At 33.8% G+C, this 16,440-nt stretch overlaps 1 protein-coding gene across 1 annotated transcript in view; it reads left to right on the top strand.

Annotated features, from left to right (window-relative positions):
- LOC126807813 (disintegrin and metalloproteinase domain-containing protein unc-71) overlaps positions 1 to 16,440 on the top strand; it is a 47,692-nt gene that overhangs the window by 24,314 nt on the left and 6,938 nt on the right. Inside the window, exons 6-15 of the mRNA XM_050532650.2 lie at positions 4,707 to 4,767; positions 5,958 to 6,012; positions 6,979 to 7,064; positions 8,352 to 8,423; positions 11,234 to 11,305; positions 12,212 to 12,378; positions 12,940 to 13,021; positions 13,470 to 13,557; positions 14,619 to 14,645; positions 16,242 to 16,293. Coding sequence (XP_050388607.1) covers positions 4,707 to 4,767; positions 5,958 to 6,012; positions 6,979 to 7,064; positions 8,352 to 8,423; positions 11,234 to 11,305; positions 12,212 to 12,378; positions 12,940 to 13,021; positions 13,470 to 13,557; positions 14,619 to 14,645; positions 16,242 to 16,293 — 762 coding nt within the window. The remainder of the gene's footprint in view (positions 1 to 4,706; positions 4,768 to 5,957; positions 6,013 to 6,978; positions 7,065 to 8,351; positions 8,424 to 11,233; positions 11,306 to 12,211; positions 12,379 to 12,939; positions 13,022 to 13,469; positions 13,558 to 14,618; positions 14,646 to 16,241; positions 16,294 to 16,440) is intronic.

Raw genomic sequence — 16,440 nt, 5'->3', positions numbered from 1 at the left:
TTGCGTCAATTCCCCCTCAAAACTTTGTATTTGCCGGAGTCATTTGTCAATCTGTTTTACAGAGTATTACGAAAGTCTTCTAATATTTCTGTATAAGATGACTGCCTTAAACACATGACGTCATATCACACGGTGTCAATCATTGGATTAATGGCGCATGCATTGTTTAGATAAAATGTTACTGATTCAAGCAGAATGGCACCTTTTACTAATTTTAATATCCATTTACACTAAAATAGGAAATAATTTTTACCTACAAATACTTCAAACGTCTTTATTTCTTTTTCTAATGCATAAAAAATATGTTTTAGAATTTAATTTGTCGGAGGAAAAAAGTTAATATTCGTGGCTCATTAAACATGCATTATGCAAGAGCTAAATCTGATTATTGCAAGTCTTAATTTAGGCTTCAGATGTTATAGAAATTATAAATTAGATCTTTATTTAAACAACAAGACCAAAATCAACTCTGTAGACCCACGGATGGCTCGGCTACAGCTCGGATTTAAATAGGATTTCACTAATTGATTAAATTTAGATAAGGGGTAACCTGATAAAAATACGTCAGTTAGATCGAGGCTAAATGATAGAGTGTACTTAGCGAGGCCGCTGTAAAGCATTTCCGTATGCCATTGAAAACTTTACTTGATAATCGAGATATGTAAGTAGAGTTAACGCCTGTCAATCAAACGTTCAGCGAAGGTGAAGACACATTTCGCTATCATTTCTAGGCAAATATTACAACGATGATAACTATGTTCAGAATAAAGTAATTTGACTGAATTTTTCAATATATTCTTCTTTCATCATCTACTTTTGAACTGTTATAGCAAGAATGGCCAACTCTCTATAAATATCTCCCATAATGTATCTTTAAGTGGCATTGATGTCATCCTTATCAGTGATTGTCGCGGCCTAGTGAATATTCACTGCGGATCAGTGTGGTCTTTTGTACGTTGACACCCCTCAATGTTCCCAAAACTGCCTAACCATTTGATCAAGAAATAATAACCGCTTCCTCAGTCAAGCTAGCACACAATAAGCTGGCAGATAACAGTCGGTTTGCCATTTAGTGATACCCAGACATTTTTGCCCAGTACTTGCCCCATGGGTGTTTGCTGGGTAATCCAATATTTTTCTAGTAAGATTGGGTGTCTATACTTTCCATATATACCAAATTTGCCATATTTTATTAGAAATAACCATCCAATAAATACTTTCGGGACAATGTATCTTTAACATTTATAACATGTTATAAAAATTTAAATAAAGTGAAGCTCTGAACAGGAAAAATGTCTGTAATTATGATAAAATTACTGCATTTATTTACCGGACACATAAATCAAACCAAAACTCATGAAGCCCATTAAAAATTGTGAAACTTGATCAATTTCTGTCTGAAGGCTTTTACACATGATTGTAGAAAAGATTTGTTGAAAAAACAGCAAACACTTTAATAGTAACACATTCTCAGACACAGATTACACAAACCAGGATATTTGATATCGAGAAAGATAGAATAAGAAAAAAACGGTTTCGAGTAATTGGGATGTTCAAATAGAAAAGCGAGAGAACGTAAAAACTGGTTGATGATGAAAACTAGGAAGAGATTAATGTCAGTTCTGGTTTCATCATTATTCTGTCCATGATTTTGATTTGTTAAACATGTCAGCTGTTTTAAACTTCTGTTCTCAATAGATTTAACACTCGACCCAAAATTCTAAAACATGCTATCTCCGTACATATTATTACATACTTTACCAATATCTTAAGTTATGTGGTTAATGCAAAAGCACAACAAAAAATGTTTGAGCAGCATATTTTTTGGATGAAGTATGTAATACAAGACTGTGTATTATAAGCTAGAGCTCTTTTAGAAATGTAGAGATGACTGTGTTCCGACTTCCGAGTAAGGGCTCATATTTCTTTTTTGACATTGATTAAGATTTTGGGACTGCAGGACAGTTTGAAAAAAAGATTAATAACTATGATTTCAAATTTTAAAAAAAATTAAATTTGATATCACCCTTTGATTGGATGCCTTCTCCCTGCCTCCTCCCTCCAGCGCCTCCCCCCTCCCCACACAAACACACATCAGTAATGCTTTATCTGCCCCCTCCACAGCTAGATCAGGTAACAATTATGATATACATGTATTGTTGTTTTCTTTTTGTTGTGCAGTTTCCTTGTTTCATGGTTTTAATTAGTAGACAAGCCAACTTGGTAAACCACAGAAAGCAGTCGACCAATAATTACCATGCAATGTACAAATGCTTAATGATTTGATAATTGTTTTGATCAGCTACGTAATATTGGCACAAACAAATTGATTAAGACTTGCTGAATTTTATATAGCCTGTTTAAGATTTTATTTGTCAAGGTCATGAATGTGGAGATGAAAAGTATGCGAAACCGTTATCCAATATTCTAATGATTCTCACATTTGGAACAATAATAATTTGTGTAGTTTTTCTCTAAAATGAGTTTAATAAATTCAATAATTTTTCTGTCCCTTTGATCCAAAAATGCTATGAATTAGGAACAGTGTTATTTTTTTTTATTTTCTTAATATACCATTGAAATCACTGTTTGATATGTCTCTAATACCTGTGGGGATTTTTATTCCTTTATGTTCTTAATGAAAATGCAATAATCCATGCCATTTTTGTCAGTCTGCAATATGTTGCTCTAATCTCATTAATAAATGTAGTTTCACATATGATATAATTATACTGACTACTGAGGACCTTGTCACATCCAATTCTATATCTTATAAATATTTCTCTTTGCTTAAAAGCCATCATTTTTAATAATGAAACTTCTCATACTTGGGCACTCGGGGAAACGATTAAAAATAAACAATTTCTTATAACTTAAAATTGATTTCCTTTTTTTATTGTTTTTTTTATAAATAAAACAAACTTTCATCTGAATCTGAAAAGTGATATGTTGCGTTAGAAATGGAGAATCAATACACAGCTTTGGAAAACAGAGTGAGAGAGAGTAAAAAAAAGTTAATGATGTATTTGATTGACAGGACTGTTGTTAACTATCATCCAGTATTAAGAGAATAGATTTCATGGTATCATCTATACTACTGGTACTTCATTGTTAATGTTTCTAAATGCACAGCATGAGAAAATAAAGTGCATGTGGGATACAAACTAAAATAGCTTCTAGCTGTAGGATATTAAAGATTGTTATAATAAAGACAATCTGTCATCGTTCTAATTTGTTCATTCTAGGGATTACCATGTGCTTTCACCAAGAGTGATATCGCAGATAATTGAATGTTTCCTAGGAAACGTGTTGGAAGAGGGAGAGAGTTTAATGTCTATTAAAAACAAACAAGGTCATTTTGAGATTAACATGTGGTTTAATTTTATTTAAATAGTTCACTTGCATGTAGGTTTTTTTAGCATTGAGATGAAATCGAGGTACCCAGAGAAAACCCACAAGGTTAAACACTCAACCCTACTCCTTCGCACATTCAAGCTGGGAATCAAAACCACACCAGACAGATCTTATGATCTAAAACACACACGTTAAACCATTCGGCCACCATCCCCACTTAGTTGTGATTGAACCAATCCCATAAGCATTGTCACTGAACATATAAACAAGTCATTACTTTATAACATCATTCAAGATTATTCTCGTCATACGATCTTATGATGGCTTACTTTACTGTGAAGTAGATGGTTGCGCTAATTTCTTGTCTTCAATATCAGAGTCACCATACGATCTTATGATAGCTTACTTTGCTATAAGTAGGTGGTTGCGCTAATTTCTTGTCATCAATATCGGATTCGTACATGCAAGAGCTTTTCTGTCAAAGAGAGTAGGATAATGACCACTTTAAAACCAAGACCGACACACTGAATCACATCAACTAAGGAACATGATGAATAATACATTGACTTTCTCTCCATAAACTTTCAGTGTCAGACATCCTCAGTATTATACTAATTCTGTCCTCACGGCAGAAGATATTAATTTAGTTAAAGAATTCCCTGATGTTGGAAATGGAATTATGCAAGATGTAATAATACAATGACATTAAATTGGGTTGTCATAACCTCATTTAAAGTCCCTAGACGTGATTTGAGCAATATTGGAATCCATTAATTGCAAACTACAATATTGTAAAAGCTGAATTTATGATAGAAATATCAGTCCAAAAACGGTTTATTTATATCAATCTATACTGCCTCTTTATGTAAATACTTGACAAGGAGTAGGGCCGCCTGTCCGACCCCGTGGGTTTTCTCCAGGTCCTCCGGTCTTTTTCTACAGCTGAAGACCCCTATGCGCAAGCAAATTATTGAAATAAATTTTAACCGTGTGTTAATCCCGAAATGACCTAGTTTGTATAGTGGATGATAAACCTCATTTCTCTCTGTCTCTCTGTCTCTCTTTATAAATGGTACACTTGGAAGTTTTTTTACTTTCTCTCTGTCTTCTGTTGTCCTGTCTTCATTAGCCGAGTCGGAGCAGAGCAGTAGGACGTTAAACCCCATTTCATTTCATTTCATTTTATTTCATCTACTGTTGATATTTTGATTTTGTTTTCTTAATAAAATGTTAAAGATTGAAGTTGAGGAGGCTACAGTTTGGTTTGAATTAAGTCTTGAGAAATGAGATATTCACCGACAAATAAATGACTTTAAAGAATATAATTGTATTGATTATACTTTCTATTTCAGAGGAGTTATACAAATGCACAACGAATCATTTATCATACAACCTTTAGCTGGTGATGAAGGGGTAAGTAAACTTAGTTACAGTGTGCCCACAGTTTTTCTTTCGTAAGTAAGATTCAGTGAATTGTTGGAAATGTCAAGAGTTTAATGTCATGTTGTATGTTGATCTCTAACTAGACAAAAATCGTTTATTTAAATTTCAGTCTGGCTCAGAAACTATTATATGCACCTGAGAACATATAGCATGAACATAACAAACCTTAAAGAGGCAATGGTACCACTTCAAAATCATATATCTTTGAGATTCTTTGATCGCATATTAAAAAAAACCTTTTGGGGCACCTATAAAATTTCAAAATTTCTTGGGGGTCACATTGGCTAAGTCGGTAAGACAATGGCTCGCTTTGGCCGAGAAAGTTCATCCAGATTTTCCGGCATGGTTCCCGCTTGTCAGCTGTCTAGTTGTTCAGATGTTACGAAAAACAGAGTTCCAGTGAGCACACTGGCGTGCACGTAAAAGATCCCTTGACAGTTGGAATTTGATATAAGAGTAGGCCGTAGTGCCGCTGTATGGGAAAAAATTCCCTTATAGCACACTGTATGGCGTATGCCCGTCTTCATTAACCCAGTTCGGAGCAGAACAGTAGAAAGTTAATCCCCATTTCATTTCATTTCAAAATTTCTTGATGCTCTGTCATAATGTCCCACTTGGGCTAATTGGCTAATGAAGATGTGCATATGCCATGCAGTGAGAGAAATTTTGCCTAACAAGCAGTGTTTCTGTCTACTCGTTCATCAAATTCCAACTGTCATTGGTTCTCTTACATTCACCCTGGTGGTTGAACATGTAGCACTTTCCTGTCAGCCTTGCAGATACTACCCATGAAAAAGCCCATGGTTATTCTGCTGGGATTACTATAGAACATGAGATAGTTGTAATGTATAGGGTAACTTCTGTAGAGAGCCATGTTTCAAAATATCAAGAATTTGTTCAAAGCATAGCAGGATCCATCATAAGATAAAGTATGTGATGGATAGCGTCGATGGACGAGTAAGAATTGTATCTTTAAGAAGTGTCAGAATTAAAACATGTTTGTGATGTAACAGGTTCATCTAACATTTTACCATCTATAATATTCTACAGATGCACTACTTCCAAATACATTCTATATGGTTAAAAGAAATTTACGTTTCTCGACGTACGATCCAGTTTTTATTTTTGATACTGATGAGTTTATTTTTTTATGTCAACAGATGCAGCATCCACATGTTGTTTATAGAGCTACTGTTTCTCCTGAAGAAAGATGTGGTAAGATGAACATCTGATACAACTCAATAACAAAGTATCAGGCTTTTTTTTAGAGGGGTTGCTCCGGTCTTAAGGGAGCACTTGTAGGATGGGTGGGGGACTGCTGGGTTTTCTCCCCTCAATGAAAATTTTGTAAAACTGCTGTGTCAACAATGATTTATGCTGCATATCTGCATGAAGGCACTATTTTATGGGTAAAACATAGTTTTTTAGGGCGCACACACCTTTTTAGAGGGTACACACCTGATAAGGGCCACCATATTTCAGAGGAGGAGGGGGGCAGGCACTGTAGGCTCCCACACCACCACCCTCCTTGGCATCAGGCCTGAGTATCCTGATGCTAAATTTCAAATTTCATCCATTGTTCCATGTGTTTTCCTGTTCTCGTTTGATATGATTGGGTGAACTCATTTTTAATCAAACAAAGATCATCTCCTTATTGGCTGGAGGTCGGATCAGGTTAATTGAACTCAAAGCCGTCAAATTCAATTATATAACTTTTATGTGTTCTGCTGTAGGCAGATATAAATTACATACAGGAATTTTGGTTTTGAAAAAAATGAGACGATAGAGAACCATTAGAAACCGTAATTCTGTTTATCTTATTTCTCCCATAGCTAATTAAGTTAAAGTTTACATTAAGGATCTGTTTACAAATGAGATGAGATGTATTACTCTAGGTATTTGAATGTAGACTTCTCTGAATATTGTATTTTGTCTTGCCGTCTATCTCGAACATGTGATTGCTAAGGGTATTAACATTTATACATACTTTAAAATCCCATTTTTCAAAAACTGTCAAAATTTATCTTAAAAATACTCAATTATGAAATTTAGAAATTATAGGAAACACATGAAGTACAATTCCATGGGCTATAAAAAAGTAGTCTTAGAAGAGGCAAGACACTAGTCCTTCACAATTTTTAAAGTTTTTATTATGATATTCAATAAAACTCTGTCTTTCAGGAAACAGTGTTGGTCAATGGCTGCCATTCCACGAACTTCATGTTGGAGAATTTATCAAAAAATTAAAACGTTTTAGAGCAGAAAGTGTAAGAATTTGACATTTTCTTTGGCTTTATTCTTGAATATTTATGAAATTACATTATACATAAAGAATTTAAATAAAAACCCTGACAAAAACTGAAAAGGGCAATACTCCCATCAAAAGTCAAAACCTAGTATCTCACTTTTTTAAATCAAAATTGAGTTAGGACCAAATTTGTAGTTACTAGGGTATGTGCTTCCTGTTGTACTACATATTCCAATCTTTTGATTTTGTAAGCAGTTACACCCATGACACAACCTAGCAACTTCTCCATTTGCCTAGTATGCCACAGAAAAACCTAGTAACTCAATAGTCAAATCAATGAATAAGCAGGGGTTTAATATTTAGTCATTACGTTTTCCTTTGTTTTCTCAAATTAAGAAAAACAGGAGTTACTAGGTGTTGCCTTTTGACGGGAGAATACTAGTTGAGCAAGAATGCTTTGTATCATGAAATTATTGCAATTGGATTTGAATAAACAGAAATACATCTAGAGATGAATGTTTCAGTTGTTGTGTCCAAGATCTCAGTAGCATTTTTAGCATTGAAATTAGGTAACATAAAGTTGTTGTGTTGCAGTAATTATTTATGTACCATTGTACTAAATGGACAGGAACCAAGCATGACTTCATTGCCACCATCTTGGAATTCTGATGTTATATCAAAAACCAAAGTACATCAATGTATGTTCATTTGTCCAAGTAACAAGAGGGGTATGGATGGCTGTATCATAAGGTCTGTCACTGAGTCATCTAGCATGGTTTTCGATGACAAGGAGTACAATCGCCTGTCCAACCTCATGGGTTTTCTCCGGGTTGTCCAGTTTCCTCACACTGCTAAAGACCCCTACGTGCAAGCAAATTATTGAAATAAAAAAAATTCAACCATGTGTTATTCCTTAAATGACCTAGTTTGTGTCGAGTGGACGTTAAACCCATTTCTCTCTCTCTCTCTCTCTCTCTCCAAGTAAAAAGACTGCAGAGTTTCATGTCGATTGTACATGAATTGGCAGAGTGTGTCGCCCCCAATAAGAACAACAAGATGAGTATCTCTTAGAGGCCAGTTCTTGGTCCAAACCCATTTCTCTCTCTCTCTCTCTCCAAGTAAAAAGACTGCAGAGTTTCATGTCGATTGTACATGAATTGGCAGAGTGTGTCGCCCCCAATAAGAACAACAAGATGAGTATCTCTTAGAGGCCAGTTCTTGGTCCAAATATAGCTAGAATAAACGTCTTTCTTGTTTAAATGACAAGAAATCTGTTTTGAATAATTTGTTTAATTCTTTTTTATAGTTACAGGGAGAAATAAAAGAACGTACAGAACCACAGATTATTAAATTAGCTCTTGTCTTAGATAAAGCTGTGGTAAGTACATTACAGGTATTATTAGATTAAACATGTAGAATTTTAAAAAAAATATTCTATCATCATCTGATAAAAACAGTAATATCTGCCAAGGAAATCATGTACTGACCTGCCATTAAATTCCCATTTCATTGATTCATTCATTTCACTCAAATTTCACTCAGATTGACTGCAATTAAATTGGCTCTTTGAGAAATTTACCCATCAGCTTTACATGTCATGAGATAACTTTGTTACCGTTTTGTTTAGCGTGAGATTACTTCTTCAATAAAAAGTGGATACTTATCGAAATGTATATATATACATTATTGTAATGCTAAATTTATACCTTACACAAGTATATGCATGGCGTTATAATCAAATCAGGAAAAAAGCTTGTAATCTGTTGCGTGCAAGAAAGGGGGAAATTTGAAATTATCACCGTTGGCTTCATTGTGCCAGCTGTGCTACTTAATTTGAATAAAAAGTTTATTTCGTCTCTTTATACATATCTAAAATTGATTCCATTCTCACATGTCTCAGTATTAAGCCCTATACTCAAGTCTTAGGGGCATATTATGAAAGATGCATGTAATTAGGTTTATTCTGTATATTATACATGCTCACATTTGCATAATCCCCTGTGCTTTATAAGTCATTCATGTAAGGATTCACATATTTAAGTGTCGGTTTCACAAACATCATCTATACAATTATAACATATTCATTGGTTTATATTTGCTAAAAATAGAAGATGATATTTAGGACCAAATTACCTCTTTTTAAAATCCAACTGAAATAGTTTTGATTGAAATGTTGAAAATTTTGTCTTTAAGTACCCTATAGACGGAAAATTGCCAATTGAAATGTAACTAATATATTAGATAAGATGATGATATACACTCTACATGTAATTAATTTCAAGCTGTTTATAAAATCAGAGTTTTCTTAATATAACTTGTATATGAACCAGTGCAATGATATTCATCTAGCCTCACTATTGGCTTGTTTTTGTTGTCCTGAATGGTAGGCATCATGATGTTCAGTACAGTATGACTGGGGGATGGTGAGGTTAGTTAATGGAACAAAGCAAACAAAATCTTTTTCCTCTGATTCCTCTGATTCTTAATACCTTTTATTTGATAAACTCTTCTAGCAGACTATTTTGCGGATCTCCAGCAATCCTTTATTGGCATTCTTCTTGTAAAATTTGTAACAACCTATCTTTGTGTATACATTTAGATATAAATATGAATTAAAGGTTATGTAGTAAGTAAATAAAGTTAAAAATAATATCCCTATAGACATTGTTAGATAATGATAGGTTTGAACAGGTGTGTGTATATGTCATATTTCATCATTCAGTTTTTTTTATTATTATGATAAGGGCTATATAAATAGGGAAGTCATGACAGCTGAAAGTAGAATGTTTATATACATAAGCATTATTTAGATAATGATTGTTTGTATTTGTATAAAGGATTATATATATATTGTATTTCGATATGTATGTGCATGTTTTATATGAATATACAATTGAAATGAACATGTGCATATGCTATATGCAGTGTGCTATGAGGGGATTTTTGCCCGGACAGTGGTGTTATTACCTACTCTTATTTTGTATTCAAGGGTGCATGCCAACGTTCACACAGGGACCTTGTTTTTTTTTTGGTCACTTTTGATTGACATGACATTGTTTAGTGTTCCTTTCCAAGCTCAATTTCCTGCACCACTGAGGCTGACCTTAAAAATATCTTTGTTTCACCAAACCCGACCCACAATCGAGGAGAAGGGTCGGTAGGTCGGTTTTTTTTTCAGATTTTTTTTTAAAGTCAGAGAAATCAATACAGAAAACTTATTAGCTGTATACTACAGATTCATTAATTTTGTTTAATGAATTTGGGGTCTGACGTAAAAAGTAACGAACTGAAAGTTTTTATTAAACTTAAGAGCTAATTTGACAGCTTAATAATTTTCCGGGTGGAAACATTCGTCTTCTTTATTGGCAAACAAATCAATGACATCGGGATTTTTCGTGATGCCCGACTCGCACACGATTAGCCACGAACTTGAAGTGTGAAACTCCTTCAACACGTTTTTAACGATAGTGCGCGTTGTGCTTTCATTTTTCTCGAAAACGGATATTGAAAATATCGTCGTCATGTTTAAAACTACGCACCACAGACATAGAGGCAGAATTATTTCGTGGGAATGGACGTGTATTCGTCTGCAACCATTTTGTTGAGAAGCGACACCTATGACGCTTTCGTCTTGATCAACCAGTTTCAATAATGAATCAAACCATAGCCATAGTATAGGGAAATAACTCTCATGATATATTTCAGGTTGACACACAAAATAAAATAAAAAGATCGTGGAAAAGTGCAATAAAATAATTTAAGTCGGGGGTGGTTTTAGTTAGTCGGTCGCGTTAGGCGAAACAAAGATATTTTTAAGGTCAGCCTGATGCAACGAACAAACCATACAAGCAAATCCCAGGGAACTTTTTATGGCCGACACCTAGTGAGCTAGCACCCTACTCACTGAGCCAACGTGACTCCTTGAATATATAATTAACTTCTTATATTGTTTATAACCAAATTGGCACTGGCAAATATGACAGGATACTTTTGTCGGGAATCAAACCGTCAACCCCAGACAGCCCTTCCAGTATGAAAATCAATATAATTATATTATAATTATAACTGTCATGTTAATTCTAAAATCATTGAGTTGGGTGTAAAAAAACAAATACTGGTATAAAATGGCAAAAAAACTGTACTCGTAGAATGGCTGACTTTTCTAATGATTCTCTTATTTTTTTTCAGTATCTTGGGTTGAATTTTTCCCATGTAGAAATGACAAGATATGCTATAGAAATAGTCAATATAGTTGATTTGGTAAGTTAATTTGTATACCCCTCTCTTCCCTAATAATTTGTTTTGTTAAAATGAGAAAACAAGATTTGTCAATTACTCGTTGTATTGATGTTAATTAATATAATATTATGTTATAATTGAGTAGTATAAAAGTAAAAATAGGGGCAGATAAAACGCGTTCATTGAAAATACACATTTTAAATAAATTCTTCCTTAACAAGAACTTGCCTTTAATGTTAGGTTCTCACTGTCATGCAATGCTTTATGATAGTATTGTCCCTATTAGGTTCACAATCTGGTACATCCAGATACGTTCGGATATGTTTCGATACAATCAACACAATTGCTACGACTGACCACAATATATGATAAGACCTGATAGGATCACCATGATTACTCTACGATTGAAACCACTATTTCAATTGTATCGCGAATCGTTGTGATGGTTGCAAGTTAATAGCTAAATGTGACTGGAGATAATTTGACGTCAGAAGATCTTAAGTGTCCCCCTACCTTTCACAGAAAGCAAGGAACTATTGAAATCTTGCTTCTCTGTCTGCTGACCTTTTGAAGCACAATAACTCTGCTTCTAATTGAGTTAGAATGTGCAAACATAGGTTGTCGCTCAATGTGTTTACAGAGTTCTAGGATGAGCATTCTCTGCAACTTGATAAGCAACTTGATTGATTGAGACTTTGGAAAACATTAACTCTGCTTCTAATTAAATGAGAATAATGAAATTTGTGCATAGTTTCATTACCTCAGTACTATTACTAAGTTTGATAATAATCATTTTCTGCTCAGAGTGATAAACAATTTGCAGCACATCCCTTATCAAATCTTGTATATGTTTGGAAAATGGTGCATTAGCCAACTATATTTCATTCTGAAATAAATTTTAATGAAATAATTCATATTATTTTTCAGTATTATAAAGACTTGAATATCCAATTTTCATTAACCTTTTTGGAATATTGGAATGTAGCTGATCAATTTATTGTTAGTCCCAAGTTACGAGAACTTTTGGAAAAATTCCTCATCTTTAAAAACAAAGCATTACAGGGTATAGATTTTGACATGGCGTATTTCATAACGTAAGTATATTAAGGTTCATTTATGTCTAGAAATTAGGACCCATTTGACAAAACTTAAGTTTTATGAGGTTTTTTTGTTTTTTTCTCCCACAAAATTTAAAAACCACACTCAATTAGTTAATTACACATAGGTTGTTTTAATTACAGAAAGAAAGAAAATCTTTCATGTGGTATATTATTAGATATCAGTCACATACACATAATCTCCTTTGAGTGGAAAATGAACCTCAACGAGATATAGATCCTAGTTTAAAAGACAAAATTTGTACCCAGTAGAGTAGCAGGATGTGGGATGGAATGAGGTGGCAGGATTTTAGGTCTTCTTCAATGGAGAAAGGGGTATTTTTCTGACACAATTTTGTTTTCCACAAAAAGGCTGTTTAAGTTTAAGTATGATGGATATGTATTGTCATCTGATTTTAGTTGTGCATGGGGTTGCAGCCGACTCTTCAGTCTTATTCTGAAATTAATTAATTAACTATGTTTACTCCTGGGAAGTTCCCCCAGGTAATTAGATCTATCGTGTTTTAATGTTTTATTATATCAATTAATCAATTACAGTGGAACCGAGTTAGAAGATAAGTCTATAGGATTAGCTATACCAGATTCATTGTGTACAGATAGAGCTGTAGGTGTTTGTCAGGTATGTAAATTAATACACTGGAATAATTAATATGACTCCCAACGGTGTTTTTCAGTATGATAATATTAATAATATATAAGGGAATTGCTATAATGTCAGTGGAATCAGAGGACCCCAATATCATCATTACAGTGAAGCCCAACTGTTTATGAAAGGCTCACAAGCTATAGGTATCTAGATTGTTTGACATTTGATGTTAAGCGGATATCTCATAAGTGACTTAAGAACCTGACCACCATTACTACTCTACCTGATTTAAAGAGAATTTAAAGAGAAAACTTATAAATTAGTTGACCTTAATTTTAGCAAAATGTAAACTTTTATATTTGCTACATGTAAACTTTCATGTTGATTACATGCAAACTTTCATATTGGCTATATACAAATTTTCACATACCGACAAAAACTTTAAAAAATCATAAAGTACTCAAACTTGTTTCTTTTTCAGAGTCCCAAACCATTTCAACCTCAACAGACGGCTACAATTTTAGCACATATGATTGGTCATAATCTGGGAATTAAACATGATGAAGATAGTAAGTATATTGTTGGTAGCCATTATATTCCCAACTGATAGTTTATATCATTTTGGTCAGAGTTATTGAAAGTATAAAGATAGAACGAAATTTCAATCTTTGTTTTAATCAGATTGTATTTGTTTATACTTGGACATGCTTTATTTAATTACATAATAACATTTAATTACATTAAAATAATAATACATGATTTTGATTTGTGAGATATATTATGTGAACCTGTTGTGTGGTTAATATGAGTGTGCAATATGAGTGTATATAGTGGTACAATCTATAATATTACCAGATATGCTACAGTAAATCACACTTAATGCTTTACCTTCTAAAATTATATATCTTTATCTAATATATGAATTAGATACTTAACATATTGATAATATCACATCGATCATGTAGGGTTGTAGATGATATGGTAATTTTTACTAACAAGTTATATTAAAACATACTAGACAGTTTCATTAGTAGGCTATGATATAAACCACATATTGATGTCAAGGAGCTGCACTGGCTCAATGAGCAAGATGCTGGCTCACTAACGAGAAAGTTCCCCAGGGCTTTTCCATCATGGTTTCCCCTTGTCAGTGGTGCTTAACAGAGGGTCTGGCAAAGAACAGCATCTAGTTGTTTGGATGGGACATAAAGCTACAGTCCCCAGTACATTTCAAAGAACCATGGAGTGCCGCCGTGAAATATTGGGCGCAAAAATTCAAAAACAATGACGCAAAGCTCGTCATTGGGTCCCTCTCACTTAGCACCTGGTGTAAGAAATGTAGGATATTAAACCCCATATCATTTATTATATTTATATTTAGGTCATATTTTTTCTCAAATCAAATATTATTCGTACATCTTAAATTTTATTGATGATTAATTTGAACATAATAAGAATGTGTGTGTAAATTAGCAACACACTCCAATAAAACAGTCCCCCAAACAGTAACTATGTTATGATCATCAAAATATATGCGATGAATTTGAATTTGTTGTGCAAGCTTTATCGTTTATCCCATTAGCTAATTAATTAATCCTCTAATTACTAATTTTATTAATTAATCCATTAGCTCACTGGAGAAGATTATATCATGAAGGTATTACTAATAAATAGTTGCATATTTTGCTATGTATTATTTTGGTGGTTTTTGTAGTGTTTTTTCAGCCAGACTTGTATCACATGAATCACACGGCTTTAATGTTTTCCAGTACAATCGCACAGTTTTTGCTTATCTTTTTGTTTTATTTGCTTATGCACCAAATGCTTGTTAATGTTCATATTTTGTTGAAATGCACACGTTGAAATGTGGCTATATATTGTTTTTATCCCTGATCCGACGGCCAACGTTATTATCAGAATTAAACTTATATACAGTATTATGTGGCGGAAAACCTTGGTGATTGGCAACGATTTCTGCTAATTAGTGTCAGAGTTATGTTTTTTGATCACTTTGAAAAATGACAAAGGTGATCACCAGACTGCCGTGCAATCTATATGCAGTGTTTATGTTTATGAGCTGTTAATGATCTGTTGTTAAGTTAGAACTAAGGGGAAACCTATCAAATTTCATCCATGAATTGTTGCCCTTGATCACGTTTGAGTTTTTCATCTTAGGGGGATCACGTGGCTAAGTGGGTAAGATGCTGGCTCGCTAGCCTGGAGGTCGGGTGTTCGATCCCTGCATTGGCCGAGAAAGTTCATCCAGATTTTCCGGCGTGGTTCCCCCTTGTCAGTGATGCAGGACGGAGGGCCTGACAAGGATAGCTGTCTAGTCCTTTGGATGATACGAAAACCCAAGGTGCTGTGTATACATTGGAATGCACGTAAAAGATCCCTTGGCAGTTGGAATTCGATATAAGAGTAGGCGATAGTGCCGCTGCCCGGGCAAAATTTCCCTCATAGAACACTGTATGGCGTATGCCCGTCTTCATTAGCCCAGCATAGGAGCAGAACAGTAGGACGTTAAACCCCATTTCTTTTCATTTCATTTTCATCTTAGTGGTCTGATGACTTATGAAAGTATAGCAATACAACAATCTTTTTGGAGGGCTTAGACGATTAAGCCGGTGTGGGCTGCATTGCTTGTATTTGAAATAGTGCTGAAACCAAACTAGTGTGACATCGGAAAGTGTATCTTTAGAAATTTTTTATTTCTATGACCCAAGACGCCAAGGATTGTTAGAATCAGACTACTATTCCATAATAAAATGGCAGCTTTTCAATATTAATTATGCCGTGGTTTATATAAAATTACAACAAATGCATGAGTTATTCATTTAGATATGCTTACGTGTATGCTGTCATTTTGTCGTCTGTTAAATTGTTTTATGTTTGTGAAAGTGTATGTAATTGATCATTCAATCAATTTAGGATCAAGGCTTTTAAAGACAATTAGTAAAATCTCTTGGGTTAGCTTTCAACACAAATTCTGTTTGGTTAGCACTGTCTTAGTTAAGTGTCAAGACAATATAGGGAAATTATTGAAGAACATAAATTCATTCCAACAATTAATGGCATTAGGCAATATTATGAATGGTATAAGGTGTGCTTCTAGAACAGAAGATATCTGTGGTATGTTCTTTATAAGAAAGATTCCATGAATCTACATAGGATGAATAAGGATAAGGCCATCAGAGCTATAGTAATTAATCTGTGTATTTATGTTATTTAAATTAGTTATATTTAATTACAGGTGGGTGTGAATGTAATGATGATTTTGGTTGTATTATGTCTGAACAAGTCTTGTAAGTAAAAATTTATCACTTCTAAACTCTGTTAAACATTTCAAATTGTATGTAATTACTAAGATTTGTTGATTGTAAGGTGGATTTAATGCAGTTCTCTCGTTTAGTCATATTTATATTTGGTAGTCTTGCATGATTGGAGAACTA

Source organism: Patella vulgata, chromosome 9 (assembly GCF_932274485.2).
Source record: "Patella vulgata chromosome 9, xgPatVulg1.2, whole genome shotgun sequence".
Lineage (NCBI taxonomy): Eukaryota > Metazoa > Mollusca > Gastropoda > Patellidae > Patella > Patella vulgata.
The sequence above is the reverse complement of the archived record's forward strand: the minus strand, read 5'-3'. Positions and strand labels throughout refer to the sequence as shown.